Source organism: Mustela lutreola, chromosome 3 (assembly GCF_030435805.1).
Source record: "Mustela lutreola isolate mMusLut2 chromosome 3, mMusLut2.pri, whole genome shotgun sequence".
Classification (NCBI taxonomy): Eukaryota; Metazoa; Chordata; class Mammalia; order Carnivora; family Mustelidae; genus Mustela; species Mustela lutreola.
This window is the reverse complement of record NC_081292.1, coordinates 115,077,661-115,098,597: the sequence shown is the minus strand read 5'-3', so window position 1 is coordinate 115,098,597 and position 20,937 is coordinate 115,077,661. Positions and strand designations below refer to the sequence as shown.

Genomic DNA, 20,937 nt, shown 5'->3' with positions numbered 1-20,937 from the left:
CCTTCACTCCTGTCAAACCCACCCACAGTCAGAGTGTCTTTGTGAAGCCCAGATGACGCTGTGCGCCTTCCTTGCGTAAACTCCTCCAGTGACTTCCTGTCGTCGCTCAGAAATGTATTTCACCTTAATGACCTTCGCCCTATCTGCGTATCACCTATGCTGTTATCTACTGAATTTTTACCTAAATGTAATCTTAATTTTCCCCTAACGAATAATATCTTTGAAGGCTTGGGGTGATAATTGGATTTTTCCCTACTGTGTATTGAAATATATACCTATTAAATACAACACTCTGGGCCATGCACCATCTAAGAGCCTTGGTTTTGCACCTGCCATCTTGGGGGGACTTTCAGGACACAGAGGGACATTCTTCACGTGGCACTTACATTGCTGCTCTCCTTAGGCCAAATGCTCCAGGAATATCCTCTCCCCTCCTTTTTTTTTAATTAAAAATTTTTTAAAAATTGAAGTACAGTTGACATACAATATTAGTTTCAAGCATACAATGCAGTAATTTGACAATTATAGATGCTACAAAATGCTCACCATGATAAGTGTGGTTACCATCTGTCACCACGCAAAGTTATTACAGTATTACTGACTTTATGCCCTGTGCTGTACTTTCCATCTCCGTGACTGACTGACTTTATATTGGGAAGTTTGTATCTCTTAATCTCCTTTGCCTATTTCATCCATTCCCTCCCCTCATGGCAACTACTAGTTCTCTGTATTGAATGGTCTGTTTCTGCTTTCTTTGTCTTGAAATTCCACATGGATGTGAAAGCATATGGTGTTTGTCTTTCTCTGGCTGATACATTTCACCTAGCATTATACTCTCTAGGTCTGTCCCAAGTTAGGTGAATTGCAAGATTTCATTCCTTTTTTATGGCTGAATAATATTCCACTGTGTGTGTGTGTGTGTGTGTGTGTGTGTGTGTGTGTGTGTGTAGTACATTTTACTTATTCATCTGTTGATTGGTCTTTAAATTGCTTCCATATGTTAGGTATTGTAAATAATGCTGCAGTAAACATAGGGGTACATTTATCTTTTAAATTAGTGTTTTTATTTTCTCTGGGTAAATAGAAGTAGAATTACTAGATCATATGATATCTCTATTTTTAACTTTTTGAGGAACCTCCATACCATTTTCCACAGTGGCTGCACCAGCTTGCGTTCCCACCAACAGTGTAGGAGGGTTCTTTTTTCTCCATATCCTCATCAACTTTTGTTTTTTCTTGTCTCTTTGATATTAGCCATTCTGACAGGTATGAGGTGATATTCGCACTGTGGTTTTGATTTGCATTTCCCTGGTGATGAGTGATATTGAGCATCTTTTCATGTGTCTATTGGCCATCTGGATGTCTTCTTTGGAAAATGTCTGTTCAGGTCATCTGCCCATTTTTAATTGGAATATGGTGTGTTTTGTTTTTATTTTTGTTTTAGTGTTGAGGTCTATAAGTTCTTTGTATATTTTGAATATTAACCCCTTATAGGATATATCATTGCAAATACCTCCTCCCATTCAATATGTTACCCTTTTGTTGATGTTTTCCTTCACTGTGCAAAAGGTTTGAGTTGGATGTAGTCCCAATTATTTATTTTTGCTTTAGTTTCCCCTGCTTGAGGAGGCAGATCCAGAGAAATATTGCTAAGGCTGATGTGTTAGCAATTTACTGCTTGTGTTTTCTTTTAAGTGGCTTTATAGTTTCAGGTCTTACATTTAGGTCTTTAATTCATTTTGAGTTTGTTTTTGTGTATGATGTAAAAAATGGTCCAGTTTCATTCTTTTGCATGTAGCCATCCAGGTTTCCCAAAACCATTTACTGAAGAGACTTTCTTTTCCCCATTTTATATCCTTGCCTTCTTTGTTGTATGTTAATTGACCATTCAAGCTTGGGTTTATTTTTAGGTTCTATATTCTGTTCCATTGATCTGTGTGTCTGATTTTGTGCCAGTACCATGCTCTTTTGATTGTTACAGTTTTGTAGTTCATTTTGAAATCTGAGATCACGATGCCTTTAACTCAGTCTCCTTTTTAAAGATTATTTTGGCTATTTGAGGTATGTGTGGTTCCATACAGTTTATAGGAGTATTTTTTTTTTCTCTTTGAAAAATGCTGTTAGCACTTTGATGGGGATTGCATTAACTCTGTAGATTGCTTTGAGTAGTGTGGCTATTTTAACAATAGTCTTCCAGTTCATGAGCATGGTTTATTTATGTTGTTGTTAACATTATTTATGTTGTTTTCAGTTTCTTTCATCATTGTCTTATGATTCTCAAAATATGTATCTTTCACATCTTTGGTCAAATTTATTCCTAGATATTTTATTCTTTTTATTTAATTGTAAATGGGATTGTTTTTCTTAATTTCTCATTCTGCCATTGCATTATGAGTGTATAGAAACACAACAGATTTATTTATTAATTTTGTATCTTGCAACTTTAATGAATTAATTTATTATTTCTAAGAGGGTTTATTTTTTGTTTGTTTGTTTTTGGTAGAGTTTTTAGGATTTCTCTATATAGTATCATGTGCAGTTAGTGACAGTCCTCTTTTGTACCAATTGGGATGCCTTTTCTTTTTCTTGTCTGATTGCCATGGATAGGGCTTCTAGTACTATGTTGAATAAAAGTGGTGAGAATAGACATCCTTGTCTTGTTTCTGATCTTAGAGGAAACACTTTTAGCATTTCACCATTGAGTATGTTGGCTATAGGTCTGTCGTATGTGGCCCTTATCATATTGAGGTATGTTCCCTCTAAATCCACTTTATTGAGTGTTTTTATCCTGAATGGATATTGAATCTTGTCAAATGCTTTTTCTGCATCTACTGAGATGATGATATGATTTTTACCCTAACTTTGTTAATGTGGTCTGTCATACGGTTGATTTGTGCATAATGAACTGCTCTTGCATTCCTGGAATAAATCTCACTTGATCATGAAGAATGATCCTTTTAATGCATTGTTGAGTTCAGTTTGTTGATATGTTGTCAAGGATTTTTGCATTTATATTCCTCAGAGATGTTGGCCTATAACTTTTTTGTTTTGTTTTTGGTAGTGTCTTTGGTTTTGTTACCAGGGTAATGCTGATCTTATAGAGTGAATTTGAAAGCATTCCTTCTTCTTCTATTTTTTGGAATGGTTTGAGAAGAATAGTTATTAGTTCCTTTTTTCCCCCTGCTTTTCCAAAGCCTCTTTTCCTCATCCTTTTTAAAATTTTACTGAGTTTTTTAATTTCAGTATTGTTACCATACAATGTTTTAGTTTCAGGTGTCCAAGGGTATTAACTCTTCTTTAAATGTTTGGTGGAATTCACTTAGGAAGCCATCTGGTTCTGGATTTTGATTTTTGGGAATTTTTGATTACTATTTCAGTGTTGTTACTAGTAATATGTTCATGTTTTCTTATTTCTTCATGATTCAAATTTGTACGATTGTATGTTTCTATGACTTTACTTCTTCTGGGTTGTCCCATTTGTTGGCATATAAGTTTTCTTAGTATTGTCTGTAATTATTTGTATCTCTGTAGTATAAGTTGTAAATTCTCCTCTTTCATTTATGATTTTATTTAAGTCTTTTTTTTTTTCTTGATCTATCTGGCTAAAGATTTATCAATTTTGTTTATCTCTTCAAATGATCAGCTCTTAGTTTCATTTTTTGGATTTTATTTAATTTATTTCAATTCTGATCTTTATTATTTCCTTCTTTTTACTAACTATGGACTTTTCTAGTTCCTTTAGGTATAAAGTTCAATTGTTTATTTGTGATTTGAGATTTTTCTTAATTTTTGAGGTAGGTCTATATTGCCATATGCTTGCCTCTCAGAACTGCTTTTGCTGTGTCCCAAAGATTTTGAACCATTGTGTTTCTAATTCCATTTGTATCTGGGTGGTTGTTTTTTTTTTTTTTTAATTTCCTTTTTGATTTCTTTCTTGACCAATTGGTTGCTTAATAGCATGTTTATCCTCCATGTGGTTGTGTTTTTTCCATTTATATTCTTGTAATTAACTTCTGGTTTCATATCATTTTGGTCAGTAAAGATGTGTGATATGACTCCAGATTTACTAGATTTATTGAGACTTGTTTTGTGGACTAACATGTGATCTGTCTTTAATAGCATGAACATATCCATGTGTAGCACCTCTGCTTTGCATTTTCACTGAAGCAGGGCCCCACAGTGCTAGGTCTTCATGCTTTTGCTCACAAAGTCCCCTCTGCATGGAGTGTCCTCCCTAGCCTTCCATTTTTTCTGCTTAATGATTCCTATCCATTCTTCTAGACCTAGCTTAAATGTCACATTGCAGGGGTGCCTGGGTGGCTCAGTCAGTTAAGCATCTGCCTTCTGCTCAGGTCATGATCTCAGGGTCCTGGGATCAACCCCTGCAATAGGCTCCCTGCTGAGCGGGGACTCTGCTTCTCTCTTTCCCTCTGCCCCTCTCCTCACTCATGTGTTCTCTCTCTCAAATGAATATTTTTTAAAAAATATTAAAAAAAAAAAATTGGGCGCCTGGGTGGCTCAGTGGTTAAGCCGCTGCCTTCGGCTCAGGTCATGATCTCAGGGTCCTGGGATCAAGTCCCGCATCGGGCTCTCTGCTCGGCAGGGAGCCTGCTTCCCTCTCTCTCTCTCTGCCTGCCTCTCTGTCTACTTGTGATTTCTCTCTGTCAAATTTCTCTCTGTCAAATAAATAAATAAAATCTTTAAAAAAAATATATAAAAAAAAATAAATGTCACACTGCAGAGTCCTCTTTCCTTCCCACTCTGTCCCCAGGCTGTATCTCACCATGTTACTATGTTCAATTTGTTTCTTGCCCGTTTTCACATTCATAAGTAATAACTTCCTGTGATGATTTTCAAGTTTCCATCCTACATTTGTGCTCTCCGGAGACTGCAAATAGATTATGTTTTCCTTAACTTCAAGGCTTGGCATGTAGACCTTAAAATGTGAATGACTGAAGTACAAATTCCCTTCTAAAAAAAATGCAGTTGCCCCTGGTGGAGCTGTAGCTGTGGCTGTGATTGGCTGACAATAGATGAGAACAAGAGTGAGACTTGGCGTGGGAACCCAGGGAGTGGGAGGGGTTTACTGCATGGGAGGAAGTGATGCATTTGTTAGCGGAGAATACTAAAGGCATGGTGCTGCTGTGCAACAGCAGAGGCTGCCAGCCCACATAAATTTACCTGATCCTGATGAGAAGCTTTTGGGTTTCTCTCTCTTCCTTCCTCCTTCCCTCTCCCCGTCTTACCTTCCTCTCTTTCTTCATTTTTCTTTCCTTATTGAGAAACTATATAGAGAGTACAGAGTACAGATAGATAGAGACAACATACCTATGTACATATGCCCTGATGAATCTGTATTTTCAGCACAACCTTGAGCGCTCCACCGTCTGATATGTAACTATCTACATGCGCCCATTTAAATTATAATTAGTTGAAAGTAATTAAAATGAAAATTCCATTTCTTCAGTTGCTCTAGCTACATTTGAAGAATCAGTAGCCACATGTGGGTAGTGGCTACCATACTGGACAGTGAGAAATAGAGCACTCCATCATCACAGAAAATTCTATTGTACTACATTGTTGTAGAATCTAATTCTCTTATAAATTCCTCATGCTGACTTTTGTCTTTGCCATTGAAGCTAGGAAAAACAGTCCCGTGTAAGTAAGATTTTAATTGGGTGGGTCTTAGCTTGTACATTCATACAGATATAAACAAAGGGCCATTTGTTGAGGAAGGTGGTTACATGTGAGTTGGTGGTTATACATTGAGGAGAGGGACGATCTTACCATGGAGAGTGTATGGACCGCTTTCCTGGAGACCTCTGGTCTGAGGAACCATTCACACTACAGCCTGTTCACTGTGTAGCAGATGGATGAGGATGAAGGTAGAGAAGAGAGATGGGGATGTGGATGTGAAAGGAGGTGGGGTCTAGAGCTTAGGAGAATGAAGGGAGGGGGGAAGATGGTGGTCTTGAATTACTGTTTGGTGTGGGCAGTATAGAGAATGAGGCGTGGCTCATTCCTCATTTTCTCCTTCCCTTTTTCCTGCCTTCAAATGGACTTTTGGGCTTTATTTAAAATGGCAGAGCACATGAAGGGAGAGAGAATCTAGCTAGGATAAAATAACACCAGAGACTGTGCATCCCTAAGTACTATGTTTATGCTCATCACCTGTCTTTTATTTTTCATTACTTCACATTTGAACAATGGCCCAGATTACAAGTGCTTTGGGCACCAGGATGAAAGATGATAAATAAAACATTGGCACTTTAAGCTGTGGACTGAACTGATTAATTAACCAGGGCTGCTGTGTTTTAGGTCTTTTGTAAATTAGGGGATGACTAGACAAAACTTCTCTTGTTTGGCTATTTGGATGTGATAGAAAATAATTTAGAACTGGTATAGGACTTGGGCTTTATTAATGGGAATCACAGACCTCCAAACCTACAATTGACAAGGGACCAAATTTTCAACCTGACATCATTTTGGTTGTGAGAGAGTATCTGTTAGTAGGTTTTGCCCTTATAATTTCATTGGCAAAAAATATTAATGCTTACTACAAGGTTATTCATAGAATTGCAATGTTGTGCACAATTAGTAATCTATGGCCTTTAGCAGAAGAAAAAGAGACGACCAGTGGCTTTAGTCATTTCTCAGGATTTTACTAGTTGTCTTTCAGATATTAAATGTGTCTTGGGGAAGACTATTCTAGGCTCTGTCTTGACTGTGCATCAGAAACACAGGAAGGGCTTATTAAAATACAGATTACTGGGCCCCATCCCCAGAGTTTCTAATTCAGCAGATCTGGGGTGGACTCAAAAATCGGCTATTCTAACAAGTTCCCAGGTAATGCTGATGCTGCAGTTCTGTGGACCACTCTTGGACAACTGGTGGTCTTGTGGGAGTTCCAATTCAACTTCAGTTGGTGTTCATTTGGGGGATTATGTTGATGGAGGCATTGCATTTGCCTCTTTCTGACTCAGTGTTTTTCTCCGCTGGGGTTTGGGCAGGAGAGAGAAGGAATTTGCATTCATTCCAGTGACTTGGCTGCTTGGTGCTGTCAGGCCGATGGACACATTGCCCTTTCCTGGCCAGGTCAGCCTCTCCTGGTGAGGTCCACGTGACATGCTGGTGGGGCAGCGATCCTCCATTGCTTCCCCTTCTGCTCCCTCCTAAACTAGGAAGCAGCACATGGTGACAGAAAGAAGCAGTATTTGTAGTGTTGGCTTCTGACCTAAAAGAAGCAGTATTTGTAGTGTTGGCTTCTGACCTAAAAGAAGCAATATTTGTAGTGTTGGCTTCTGACCTAAATCTTGCCTGTCTCCTGGAGGCCACCACAGTCCCAGGGTGGTGGCCGTGTGAGGGTACGATGTGGGTGCCAAGAGTCTTTGAGTGGCCAGGTGGTTGACTGGGGCTGGCTGCTGGGAGGGAGTCAAGAGATTGGGTTGTGTTTCTAAGTGGACCCCAAACTCTTTGGGTGACCTTGGACAAGCCTCCTAATCCTTGATGTCCCCATTATGACCATTTGTGTTTATGGAACACACCTCTTTCCTTCCCAGCTTGAAAAACAGCAGAAAAACAGAAACTGCGATCTGGTGAGTGGCCTCTAGGGCATTTATGCAGGGCTGTGCAGATCTCTGAGTGCCTGAGGACAAAGCTGCTGTGTAAACACAATATATTATTAATAAAATGTTAAAAAATAGCATCACACCCTCTGCTAATAATAGCCGGTTTAGGCTGGGGGAGCAGCTTTGACATGCAAGTTCCCAGCAGTGGTGAAGGAAGGTGACTATGGTGTTTGAATTTGCAGCACATTTAAAAGAAGATGAAAACAGGGCTTTACATTTTTGAGCATATTCACAGGTACGTTGCTGAAGAAAATATGATTATATTTGTGTAAAATTCAACTTTAATAAACCAAAGCATCAATTTCTTTTGATTTTCGTTACATTTTGGAGTGGTTTTATAAGGTGGGCTACTCAATAAGCATTTTGGCTAAAGTATTAGGAGTGTCCTTCCCCTTGTATTGGTAAGTGGCTGGTGCCCCCTTAAACTCCATGGGGGGAACACTTAGAAATTATCCAGTAATTACTGATCAGTTAGCAAAATCAGTTAGCAAATCCATTAGCCCCAGATGCATATGGGGCATCTGCTTTGTGCTCCTGTAGATATTGAGATGGAAAACTAGGGTTCTTGCCCTTAAGGGATTTGTAGTGTAATTTTCTTTCAAGATATATGAGCAAGATAGTATGTAAGGAGATCATTGCATCTTTTATGTTTTTCTCCTTAAGAAATGTAAACAAAATTCAGATCCACTCTTGGTGCATTATAGTGGTGTTTCTGTAGTCATCTGGAAAAAATGGGTTCCTGCAGCCTCACTGTTGGTTTTTTTTTCTTTCCCCGGCCCCAGGGAAGTATGGAGATGAAAGCTCCCAGAGGATGTTGTATAAATTGTCTGTAGAAAGTCTAGCACCCAAGTGGTGGCTGCCATACCTGTGTCTCAGAGAGAGAAAACTGCTTGGTAAAAAAAATACACTGCACATCTCGTAGGGACCCTTAGACCTCTTCCTTCCTCACCAGCTGTGGTGACCTCTCCCGCCTTGCCTTCTGTCCCGGGAGCTGGGGCTTCCTGTGCCACCGTGAAGCTCCCTAGAGGGCAGGGCCCCAGCTGGGTCTAGGTGCAGGACTGTCAACCCCAGTGCCTCTGCTAATTGCCTAGGAGCTTTGACACAAATGCAGATGCTTGGGTTCACAGCCCCGAAATTCTGATACAGTTAAATTGGTGTGGTCCCTGGGCGACTGTTCAGAAAACTCTCTGGGTGAGTGCAGTTTGCCCCTGGGTTGAGAAGCACTGAGTTGGTGGTTGACTTTATCTGAAAGAGGGTATTAGAGTCTGTGGCAAATGCTCAGGAATTTTTTCAATGGAGAAAAGCTCAACTTACATTGGAGGCCTATCCTGACTTGAGGCTCTTTTTCTGTAAATGGGACCCCCCCTCCCCAGAGTGTGCAGGTCGGAATGGTTATTTCAAGTGCTGGTCATAGTGGCCCATAGCTTGCTTCCCCTTGGGCACAGCAGGGTCTTGGGGGCCAGTGTCTTGGGAGCACTGATCCCCTGATCCCCAGGATTCTTCAACTTTGCTCAACTATGTCATCACTAAAGGGCCTCCAGTAGATGGACCTCATTCCCTCATGATGCCCCTCCTGGCTGCAGCCCCTTTTGCCCTATAGCTCTGCCAGGACTGGGATTACCAGCCCCAGGGCTTAGTGCCTCATGTCAGCGTTCTTCCCTCCTGCCACCGCCTTCGTGAGTACTTACTGCCTGAATTATCTTATCTCCTCCTTGAGCCAACCCAGGCTCATTCTGGGGATGTACGGTAGTCATGGCAGATCACTCATTATTGTGCATGGGTCCGGGTCCTTTTTTGCTCAAGATTCCCAGCCCATTCATTATTTTTCTTACAATCTCTATATTTTATGTTATGCACTAATCTGTGATGATCCTTTCCTTCTGTCTGTTTTTGAAAGACTAAAACCTACAATTAGAGTATACATTAGAAGCCTAATGACTGGGCTCCAAGCAGCCTTATTTATTTCTGACTTCGAGGTTTGGGGGAGCATGTGTGTCCATGGGCTCATTAGGATTCTAATTAAGTAGGTGTTACGTTGAAGTTATGTGGGCAATTTTGGGTTGTTCTGTTACCCAGAAAAGGGAATCCAAGATGGACAATGCAAAATGATTTGATAGGTGAGAGAAAAAAGGGCTCAGGAGGCTGCCAAGTGATGGGGACATCAGGTTGGGATAGGAATGACCTAGAGCTAATGGTAGTCATTCATTTTTCTCTATTTTGGTTTTCATTTGGTGTTTTGACTCCTGTATTACTATCATCATTTCCTCATATTTACTTTCATTTTTCATCTTTGCTTCTCCTGCACATTGTTGTGTCTGGTTTGCCAGAGAAAGCTCCTCCATCCTGAGCTCCCCGAGATGTCCTACCAACCCCTGCCCCACACCCCCCGTTCTCCTCCTGCTGTCTCCTGTGCTGGTATCTCTGTTGAACTCATTCTTCCTTCCCTCCTCTCCTTTCTTTTTAAAGAATTGCTTCCTCTTGGCATAAACACTCTACGTTTTGTTGTTACCAAATCATTCTTACTTCCAGTCTTTGGGAAAATACAGTGGTATCTATCACGTCATATCGGGAAGAGACATCCAGAATGGACTTTTCCTTTGTTTAGGCCCACATCAATGGGTTACTTACTTATTTATTTATTTGGATGCTCATTTTCATCTTCAGGTGGGAAATATTATTTCCGTTTGACAGAGAAAGCTAAAAGAAGTTCAGTATTTTGACCAAGATCAAGCATATTAAATGATAGAGCTTGGGATGTCTCGGACCAGAGCCTTCACTCTTGGCTATTAAACTCTGAACCCTCCAGCTGGAGGTGAACTGGCATATTGTGTTGCCAGGCCAAAGGGATGGATTTACTGTCCTTGAAATTCTTCCCATGTCAGCATTCATGGGATGCTCTGAGATCATGTAGGATGGTGAGCACTTTTCCCTTGGGGTTGGTTTTGCTGATAAATTGGCCTGGGATCCTAGAGATGATTCAGTATCACTTCTGAGATTGGGGGGTGGGGTGGGGTGGTGGTCATGGTGGGCATGTGGTGAATTATGGTTGGGTCCCAGTACTTTGGGTTGCATTATTGTGTAAACAAGCGGAGCAGACTTCTCCCAGTTAAGAGTCTCAATGTTTTGTTTCTTTGCAGAGCCTGTGTCATCTTGGGGGTGATATTCCTTCTGTCATCCATATGTATAGTGGTCAAAGCCATCCATGACCTCTCAACTAGGCTGCTGCCAGAAGTGGTAAGGTCCTTTCTCCTTAACAGTTTTTCCTGGACGTACTAGCCTCCCATATTACCTCTTACAAAGGATTTACTGGAGCAGGTTGGGCAAGTGGAGAGAAAACAAACAGCATTTTAGGAGGCCAGAAGAACTCACTGAAGAGTGCGAATGACTTGGCAGAGTGAAGCCCTGGGCAAGAGGAAAACACTTCACGTAGTTGAGGTAGTACTAGGTTCTGGGTTCTGTGTCTCTCTCCTTAGGCGTTTTGACTATTTTTAAAGCAAGGTGTTTTCTATGTGAAAAGAAATGGGGTGTTTTTATATAGCAGAGTGATCCAATCTGTGCTGTTTGCATCTGTTGTTCTTTGTCTAGTCAATGATTATTGTAATAATAATAATTTTTCTCTTTTGCACCTTGCATAAATCCATTCACATTGGATTTTGGGGGCAGAACTGGCATTTGGATGTGGAAACTGGAGGGCACAATTTCATATTAAAATGTGTCTTTGACTGCTTTGTTCTTTGGGTGAGAGCTATTACCTGCACTCTGATTCCTTTTGTTCCCTCTTAGGAATGCTGGCGGGGGGGGGGGGAGGGATTTAATGTCTCCTATCAGGTTATCTTCATAGAAGGCAGCTGACTTACCAAAAAATGGAGATGCTGTCGTTATGATGATTCTCTATATACAAGTTACATAGCAATTTAAATGCAAAAATATGGGCTCTTCTTTTAGGATGTGATTTGATTTGAGTTTGACTTCAAGCACCATCTTATGCCAGGCCTAAATTCTTAGACCATTCATTTCACTTTTAGAAAAATGTACGTTAGTCCTTCCTGGGGCGAGGTATTGCGTATGTTCCTGGGGAAGATTAAAATGAAGTGGGACTTGATACTGCATTTAGGAGAGCTTCGGAAGTGGCTGCTTTAAGTTGCCACCCCACCCCCCAACTGAAATTGAGATCAGAGCTGGTCCTTTAGTAACTCACCAGGATCTTCATTATTTGTCATCACAGCTGGCCAGAGGCTTATTCTCTAATATCTCGGTGAAAGCGAGGGAGGATGAATACCCACCCATGGCTTTCAGCCTGAGTTGGAAGCAGAGCTAGCTGAGGTGGGGAACTGTACGGTTTACTACTCTGTGTTCTTAGTCTCACGATTGCGATGCCTCGCCCTCCCCTCCTCACTGTGATCTCCCTCTGGCCTGGGATCCCAGACTTTTCCATCCTTTTCCTCCATCAAACTTGATAGCTTATGTTCCATTCTGTCAGAACCTGAATCTTAGCAGTAAGTATGATTAATTAAGATGTCAGTCAGGTAATTGCGTTTTACAGGGGATGGAAATATGCCTCCATTCTAAGAAATGTTTATCGGTGGGAATTTTCAGCACCAGGCTCATTGACACGTTCATTCATTTGGCATCAAAAATTAATTTGCAGCAGGGCTACTGTGATAAGGAAGGACAGCTGTGCTCATCATGGTCCTTTGTAGGGGCCCTCCTTGCCTTTCTCCTGATGGTCGAACCATTTTTATCTGGAAATAATCTCATACCTTACAGTGCAAATGCCCCTACAGGAAGAAACTCACCAACTGAAATGCCATGCCAGGATGAAAATGTCTGATGCCCACGTGGGGTTCGAGAGGGTGAAGGGCTCCATGATATCCCCCTAGACTGGCCCTGTCCTTAGAGAACTCATGCCCACTGCATCTTTTATCAGTCCTGGTGTGGGATTTAAGAATCAGACTTATTTATGGTCATCTCGTCAGAACCCTAAAGAAAAGATTAAGGTGGTTTTATCGTTTGGTTTTCTGTCTTCAGCATTATGGAAAGATAACAAAGTTACATGAGCTCCTGTCTCCAGAGAGAAGGCCTGATCAGTTGAGTGGCACAGGGGGCCTCGGTAAGGGCTGCCAAGTGGTTGCAAACTGTGTTTCCATCCTGAGTCTTTGGCTTCCCACTCTCTGCTCTTGAAGTTTGGGGGAGCCCATGGGCCATCGCCAGACCCCCAATCCCTGGCCTGTGGTCCTTCAGCACCAGCGTTTGTCCACGTCTAAATTAGGCTGTAATTTAGATCGGATGTAATCAGCTGTTCATAGAAGCCAGTCCAGAAAGCAGGAGAAGCTCAAGTGCCAGCAGTTGTCTGTTGGCAAGCCTGTGCCTGGAGGAGAGGCCCGCCCTCTAGTGGTGCCAGGCAGAGTTGCTGTGCAGGGCTGTGGACTCAGGGCTCTCAACGAAGTTTTCAAGAACCACTGGAAGCCTCTGTTTAATGTGAAATAAATTGGCAACTCATTAAACATTTTTGAAAACCATGGTTGGGAGTGGGTAGGCAATTTCATATAGGTCAAATAAAGTATGCCTGTGGCGGTTGAAACCAGGGAGACTGGTCTTCAGGGTCGGGATGGCATGATTTTCCGTCCCAAGTTACAGCCTTGCCCTTGCCCTCAGTTGTGGAAATGCCTTTTTTTTTTTAAATTTATTCCAGGGTAATTAACATACAGTGTTAGATTAGTTTCATGTGTAAAATGTAGTGATTCAGCACTTCCATACGTCACCTGGCGCTCATCACAAGTGAGTGCCTTATTCCCCATGACCTATTTTACCCATCCCACAGCCACCTCCCCTCTGGTATCCATTAGTTTGTTGTCTATAGTTAAGAGTCTGTTTCTTGCTTTGTCTCTTTTCCTTTGTCCATTTGTTTTGTTTTTTTAAATTCCACACGAGTGAAATCATACAGTATTTGTCTTTGGCGGACATATTTTGCTTAGCATTATACTCTCTACCTCTATTCATGTCATTGGAAGGCAGCTATGCTCACCACTATACCACCAACGCCCGCTGTATTCATGTCATTGGAAATGGCAAGATTTCATTCTTTTTGATGGATGAGTAATATTCCACTGTATATACACACCACAACCTCTTTATCCATTTATCAGCCGGTGAACACTTGGAGGAACCCTCATGTACTGCTGGCGGGAATGCAAGCTGGTGTAACCACTGTGGAAAACATCGTGGAAGTTCCTCAAAAAGTTAAAAATAGTAATCACATGGCTGGGTATTTACCTGAAGGATGCTAAAACACAAAGCCAAAAGGCTATGCGCACCCCTCTGCTTACTGCAGTGTTATGTATAATAGCCACGCTGTGGACACAGAGCTGCCTTCGTAGGTATGGTTTCCCTCAGGTTGTTTTTACTGTGGGCTTGTCAGAAGCAGCATTTTCTTAACTCCGGGCCTGTTTCCAGGTGGCTTTCTTTTTAAGGTAGCTGCACCCTTTTCAGAGTGAGAATCATTGCAAGGATGTGTACACTTTGAATACGAAAGTTCTGCAGTTTGAAATTTCTCAGCCACAAAGTACAGTGACTCTGAGCTGTGGCGGGGTCACCAGGCCATCGGTGTCGTGCTGGAGAAGCCAGGCCAGCTGGGGCCGGCCCCAGCACGGAATCTGTGCCATCTGCTGCAAGGGCTTTATGACTAAATGGTGTAAGTCTGCTCCACGCAGGCTGCACGTGATTGCATTGGATCATTAATGAATCTGGTTCTAGAAGAGCCTTCTCAGAAACTCTGTGTGAACAGTGGTTCTAGAAGTCAGTGAGCATGGGCAATGCCTCAAGTGTAGTGGTTGCCTTATATCTGTGGGTTGCTTTGAAAAGAACATGGTCCTCTTCTTCTTTTCACCCCTGCCACACCTGTTTGGGTAAGAAGGGACAGGTGGCATGTGTCTCCTTTTGGCGGGATGTGGGGGCTCTGAAGCTGGAGTGATCTTCCCGGGGTGGTCAGCTGGCTGCCAGCAGAGCCTCGTGTCTCCTGGTCCGGGGCTGTCTAGGCTGCCGGTACTCTTGGGCGTGTATGGTCCTGTTCTTGAGCTTCTCAGGTTTGGCCCTTCTGGGTTCTTATGCTCCGAGGGGATGTTGCCAGGGCTGTCCTAGTGAAGATGTCCAGGGCCCCAGCGGGTCCCATCCCTGGCTTTTCTGGCTACTCCTGCTACCTCCATCCCTTACTGTTCTCCGTGCATATTGTCCCTTGAGAGCCCCGCAGGCAGGTTAACCAAGAAGCGATGGAGGATGCCACGGGACAAGTATGGAAGGAGGGGAGTCCTGGGATGCGCGGAATCACATGGAAGGAAGTGCTTTAAGGAAGCTGCTTGGCATGGCGGAAGGTATGTGGATGTGGACCTGCAGGCTGATGGAGGCGGGGGTCCTGTCTTTGCTTCTTCTTGCCCAGGAGACCAGCACAGGCCAGTCACTTAGCCTCCCTGACCCTGCGCTTCCTTCTATGTAAAATGGAGCTAATACTACATCAGAGGTTTAGGATAAGGATCAAGTGAGCCATGTATTTAAAATAACAATCAGGGGGCACCTGGGTGGCTCAGTGAAGGCTCTGCCTTCGGCTCAGGTCATGACCTCAGGGTCCTGGGATTGAGCCCTGCATCAGGCTCTTTGCTCGGCAGCCTGCCCCCCTCCAACCCCGCCACCTACTTGGGATCTCTCTCTCTCTCTGATAAATAAATAAATAAAATCATTAAAAAGAAAAAACAAAGGCATTAAAAGACAATGCTACTGTGATGGCTGCCCTTAACATTCTGAATTTTGATGTTTCTGAATCTCTGATTAGTGTCACCCCAGGTGGTGGCCTGAGGTAATTTCAGACTGATCTCCTCATTCCTTTTACTTGGCTCCTGCTCTCCCCTGTGGCTGGCTAGAACTCCCTCTCTGGTTTCAGGTATCCCTGGCCAGTCTTGGGCCAGCCTTTGGGAGAACATCAACACGCTGTCAGAAGACCTGACCTCCAAGACTACCTCACCACTCATCGGGTGTGTGACTGGTAGCAAATCACGGTTCCTCTCTGAGTAAAATTCCTTCTGTGCAAATGGGGATCAGGCCACCTACTCTGCCACAGAGACAGAGAGGTGAATGATGTCGTGAATGTGGAAATGCTCTATAAACTGTCATGCTTTACAAGAGAGGGAGATGACCTTGGTTCTGATACCGAGGCCATAGAAGTCCCATTCTGGCCCGTGAGCATCCTGTCAGTGTTCTGTTTGGTCGGACCAGCTCATTAGCTTCTCCTGCCTGTAGTAGATCAAGACTTCTTCAACTGGCGCTCTCGGCCAGTGTCTGCGTCCAACCTCCTTCCGTGGTCATGCAGCAGCAATAGTGATTACAGTTGTAATTAAAATAATAACTATAGATTGGCTGTAAATAATACATAGCTATATGTTGATAATAATAAGTGCTATCACTTGAATGTCTACTAATCCCTAGACCCTCTGTCTAGGCACTGGGGATTCAAAGTTAAGTAGCAATAGTGACTAGAGTTTTCTCACCCTGCAAAGCCCTTGGCTTCTCATAGGAGCTGTTCCTTTCCTCTCTCTCTCTCATCTTTGTTTCCTGTGTACACCAGTATCCCTGGTTCGGGAGGAAGGAATTGAGAGAGAAAAATGCAAAAGAGGAGGAGGCTGTTAGGTCCCCCAATAATGGGTCTGTGATTAAAGGAGCGAGACTGATATAAAGCGAAGGTCAAGCAAAGCTTTATTCCGCGCCAAGCATCAAGAATCAGACCGGGGCGCCTGGGGGGCTCAGTGGGTTAAGCCACTGCCTTTGGCTCAGGTCATGATCTCGGGGTCCTGGGATCGAGTCCTGCATCGGGCTCTCTGCTCTGTAGGGAGCCTGCTTCCTCCTCTCCCTCTCTCTGCCTGCCTGTCTGCCTACTTGTAATCTCTGTCTGTCAAATAAATAAATAAAAATAAAATCTTAAAATAAAAAAAGAAAAAAAAAAGAATCAGATCGAACATTTGGGGCCGTGCCTCTTACAGAGAGGGCGACCTCTCTCTGCTTCACAGATTAGCTTTTAAGGGCAAAGGCCATGTGGTTGGACCTGACCATGCACAGGCGGCCAATGAAATTGTAACACACAGAGAAAGCTGCACAGTCAGGTTACGTCACATATAAGTGACCAATTGAATTACAATTTTCCCTAGTAGATATTTGAACCAGCCTATCACCTTGTCAGAATTGGTGCCCAAAAGGTACCCAAAGGGCAGGGCCTATACTCCTTGGTAACTAATCGGATGTCTCGGCCTGACCCACCCTTGTATTTGGGCTTTGTTACCTGGGACTGGTTTCCGGGACTTGTTTTTAAGTAAGTTCCCTGGGGGGAAGGGGGCAGGGACAGTTTAAGTTTTAAATAACAAAATTATTGTTTAATCGGATGGAAGTGCTCTGGCTAAATAGGTCCTTACAGAGGCAAAGGAAGAAGGGAAAAACAACTTTGTGTCATAGGTCAGAAATGGTTGCTTGGCATAATTTTGATTCTTCTTTGACTAACAAGGTTGTCTTCCAGGCCTCCCCTTGACCATCTCTCTGTTAAGCTCCTCAGATGCCAGCCCTCTCCCCCGCCCCCGCCAGAACGAAGGAACTTCTAGCAATAAAAGGGAAACCCTCTTAGTTGCTCATTTTCCTGCTCTGTTTCCTTTCTCTGGTCCTGCTGTGGTGGCCGCTTTCACTGCTCCATCGATGCAACAAGTGTTGCTGGGTGTGTGCCACACTTGAAGGTTGGGCTGACTCTGCACAGCCTGGGATGCCAGTGGTGTTCCAGCAGGAACCTCAGAGGGGATTTCACCCTTAGGAACAAAACTGCAGCTACGACTCTCTTGTAAAGGATATTTTAGGGTTGTACTAGCAAGGTCACAGCCAAAAACTATCCCTAAGGATCTTCCTACTTGCAAAAGTGACAGATTCTTGGATTTGTAGGCTTTTGATTTGTGGGATTTGATCTGTTCCCAGCCCAGACTGGGTAGTGCTGTAGGCTCCTTGTGCAACAATCTGTGATTACTGCAGACTGTTTAGCATTCAACCCTGCGCTGTATCTTGGGCTAGTGGGGGTTCTTTCTGCGCTCTTCAGCCGCTCGTTGTTATACTCTCAGTGAGTCTCTTCCCGATGCAGAGGACAGAGCCAGGTCGGCCGGTCTTCTTCCCACACCTCTGTTTTCAGTCTCCTCTCTCTCAGGGCTTCTCCCCTTCCCGCCCTTAACCCTTTGAGCTCCCTCCTTGCCCACCTCCTTAGAAATCTCATTTTCACCCTCATTCCCTCTCTTTAGGGCATCTTTAGTTACTCCCTGCCTGCACTTTGTCCCCAGGCATTTTCTTTCCAGCCCTTCCTCCTCACCTCCAGCGTCCCAGGGGCTCCTGAAAGCTCTCTGTCTGGAGATAGCCATCCCTTCTTCCCAGTCTTCCTGTTGCCTCAGATTCTAACTCTGCCTCCCCCCAGCCTGCCCCTGGTAGTTTTTCAAGCCCATTCTTCAAGGTGTCCCTTTTGAGGCAAATGTTGAACAGAAGGAAACGAGGGAGCGAGGTGGGGCCAGCAGTAAAGGTTTGGGAGCAGGTGACCGGCTTCACACAACTGCTGCCCACCCGTGAGCTTGTCAGCCTCAGGTCACCTGAGGCAGTTGTCTCATCCACAGGAGCAAGTTTCAAAAGGTTCCCTCAGTCCTGAGTGAGGGTAGTCTTGCGGCTAAGGACGTGGGAGTTGGAGTCAGAGACAGAGATCCCAAGTCTGCCAGTTTCTAACTGGAGCATTCTGGGTAGGTGGTTGATCCTTTCTCTGCCTCAGTTTCTTTGTTTTAAAAGTGGCAAAAATGATGGCACTTTCTTTGTAAGATTGTTAAGAAAACAAAATAAAAAGATGTAAATGATAGGCTTAATGTATAACTATTGAATAAATGTTGGCTGATGTTGTTGGACTGAAGTAGTTGTTTCTTTTTATTTATTTATCTATTTATATTTTTATTTTTAAAAAAGATTTTATTAATTTATTTGACACAGAGAGAGAGATCACAAGTAGGCAGAGAGGCAGGCAGAGGCGGGGGGCGGGGGTGAAGCAGGCTCCCTGTTGAGCAGAGGGCCCGATGCAGGGCTCAATTTCAGGACCCTGAGATCATGACCTGAGTCAGAGGCGGAGGCTTAACCCACTGAGTCACCCAGGCGCCCCTGAAGATGTTGTTTCTAAGGAAGTTGGAGGACCTTTAGTTCTGGAAGCCCAGGTTTTTAGGAAGTGCCTTCATGGATACTGTTCCTCGCTCAGGTTGTGTCATGCGATAGGATCTTTCTTGTGCAATTATCTATCTATAATTTCTGGATCCACCATTGGCAGTAGAGATACTCATCTCCAGTATGACAGGTTCACAAGTGCAACTCTAAGTTTTATTTTATTTTATTTGTATTATCAAATACTTAAAGATATCACACACATTTGGGGTCCTTGACATCTCTTCTGCCAACATCTTAGCACTGTAGAAAGAAAGGCAGAAATTCGTGGTATCAGACATCAGTTGTGTCCCAGTCTTGTTACCTCAGACAGAATAATTCCATTGCCTCAGGAGGACTGATTTCTTCATTCGTCCTATAGGCAGGGCCCTACAGGCTTCTGAAGAGAAGAAATGAAACACTCATGAAATGCATTATTATCAGCTCCCATGAGTTCAAGGAGAATAGAGAGTCCAGAAATAGATCCACACATATCATATATGGTTAGCTGGTTTCGACAAAGGTGTGGAGGCAGCTCAGTAGTGGGAAGAAAAGTTTTGTCAGTAAATGCTGCTGGAGCAACGGGACAGCCGTCTGGACAGAAATGGACATCAGCCATCACATAGAAGTTAACCCAGAAGGGATCACAAGCCCAGTGTAAAATCAAAAACTCTAAAACTTCTACAGGAAAACAAAGGAGGAAATCTTAGCGATCGTGGGATAGGCACAGTTTCTTAGGTATGCCACCGAAACCATGAACCATTAAAAAACCATGAACCATTGAAAATTGGAGTTTATCAAAATCCAAAACCTTTGCTCTTCCAAAATACCATTAGGAAAATGACAAGACAGCATGGACAACACTTCTCTATCAGACAAAAGACTCTATCCAGAATGTATAAAGAACAGTTTGATAATAATATGATCAGCAACCCAGTAAGGATCCTCCTTTCCATTTCCTCTTTCTCCATAAAGTCCTCATGTCCTATAGTGACAGTTTGTTTTCCATCAGAATTTGATAGATTTTTATTAAGACTATTCCTTTATATTTTGTGAGCTTTCTTGCTCTCTTATGGGTTAATATTTCATTTTCTGTATGATTACTGCATAAAACTAATGTTATTTGAATAATGATCTTCCTGATTTTTGTTTTATTAGTTGATTATTTTGGGTATATAATATATAATGGAAGCTCCTTTCCAATTCTGATAGTTTCCTTTTTTCTTATTTAGTAGCCAAGGTCTTCAATACAATATTGAATAGTTGGCTGCTGATTTTTGAAGTGACTATTCAATTTTTTGTTTGCTGAGAGGTATTTTTAAAAAATCACAAATAAGTGTTGAATTTGGGGTACTATTTCTGTATATATTTTCCTTTGAGAGGTTAATATTTTGAATTAATAGTCTAATATTGAGACATCCTTGAATTCTTGGAATAAACCCTATTTGGCCAGAAAGTGTTAATCTTTTAATTCATAGCTCCTTTTCACTTACTATTTCATTTAGGATTCTTGCATCTCTGCTCATAAGTGACGTTAGTCTAAAGCACCTGCCCTTTCACACAACATATAATGAGTTACATATTGTTATGAAGTTATGTTAGCTTTTCTGTTCTTTTTCTGTGCCCTGGAATACTTGTAGTAATGTAGGAACTTGTTCCTTTAATTTTTAGTAGAACTTGCCTGCAAAATTGAGCCTGTTGCCTTTTGGAGAGGCAGTATGTTCTCTCTTAAGATCGTGAACTCTAGAGCCAGACAGCCTCAGTGCATTAGCGGTGATCCATGGACAAGTTACCTCGCCTCTTTGGCTTCAGTTTTCCTCTCTAAAATATGTGTCAGAGGGCACCTGGGTGGCTCAGTGGGGTCAAGCCTCTGCCTTGGGCTCTGGTTATGATCTCAGGGTTCTGGGATCGAGTTCCGCACCGGCTCTCTGCTTGGCAGGGAGCCTGCTTCCTCCTCTCTCTCTGCCTGCCTCTCTGTCTCCTTGTGATCTCTCTCTGTCAAATAAATCAATAAAATCTTAAAAAAATATATGTAAAAGAAACATAACCTTAGTACCCACCCTGCAGAGTTGTAAGG

General features: G+C 42.8%; 1 protein-coding gene across 1 annotated transcript in view; it reads left to right on the top strand.

The window, feature by feature from the left end:
* TMEM163 (transmembrane protein 163) overlaps positions 1 to 20,937 on the top strand; it is a 224,929-nt gene that overhangs the window by 172,883 nt on the left and 31,109 nt on the right. Inside the window, exon 5 of the mRNA XM_059166703.1 lies at positions 10,766 to 10,862. Coding sequence (XP_059022686.1) covers positions 10,766 to 10,862 — 97 coding nt within the window. The remainder of the gene's footprint in view (positions 1 to 10,765; positions 10,863 to 20,937) is intronic.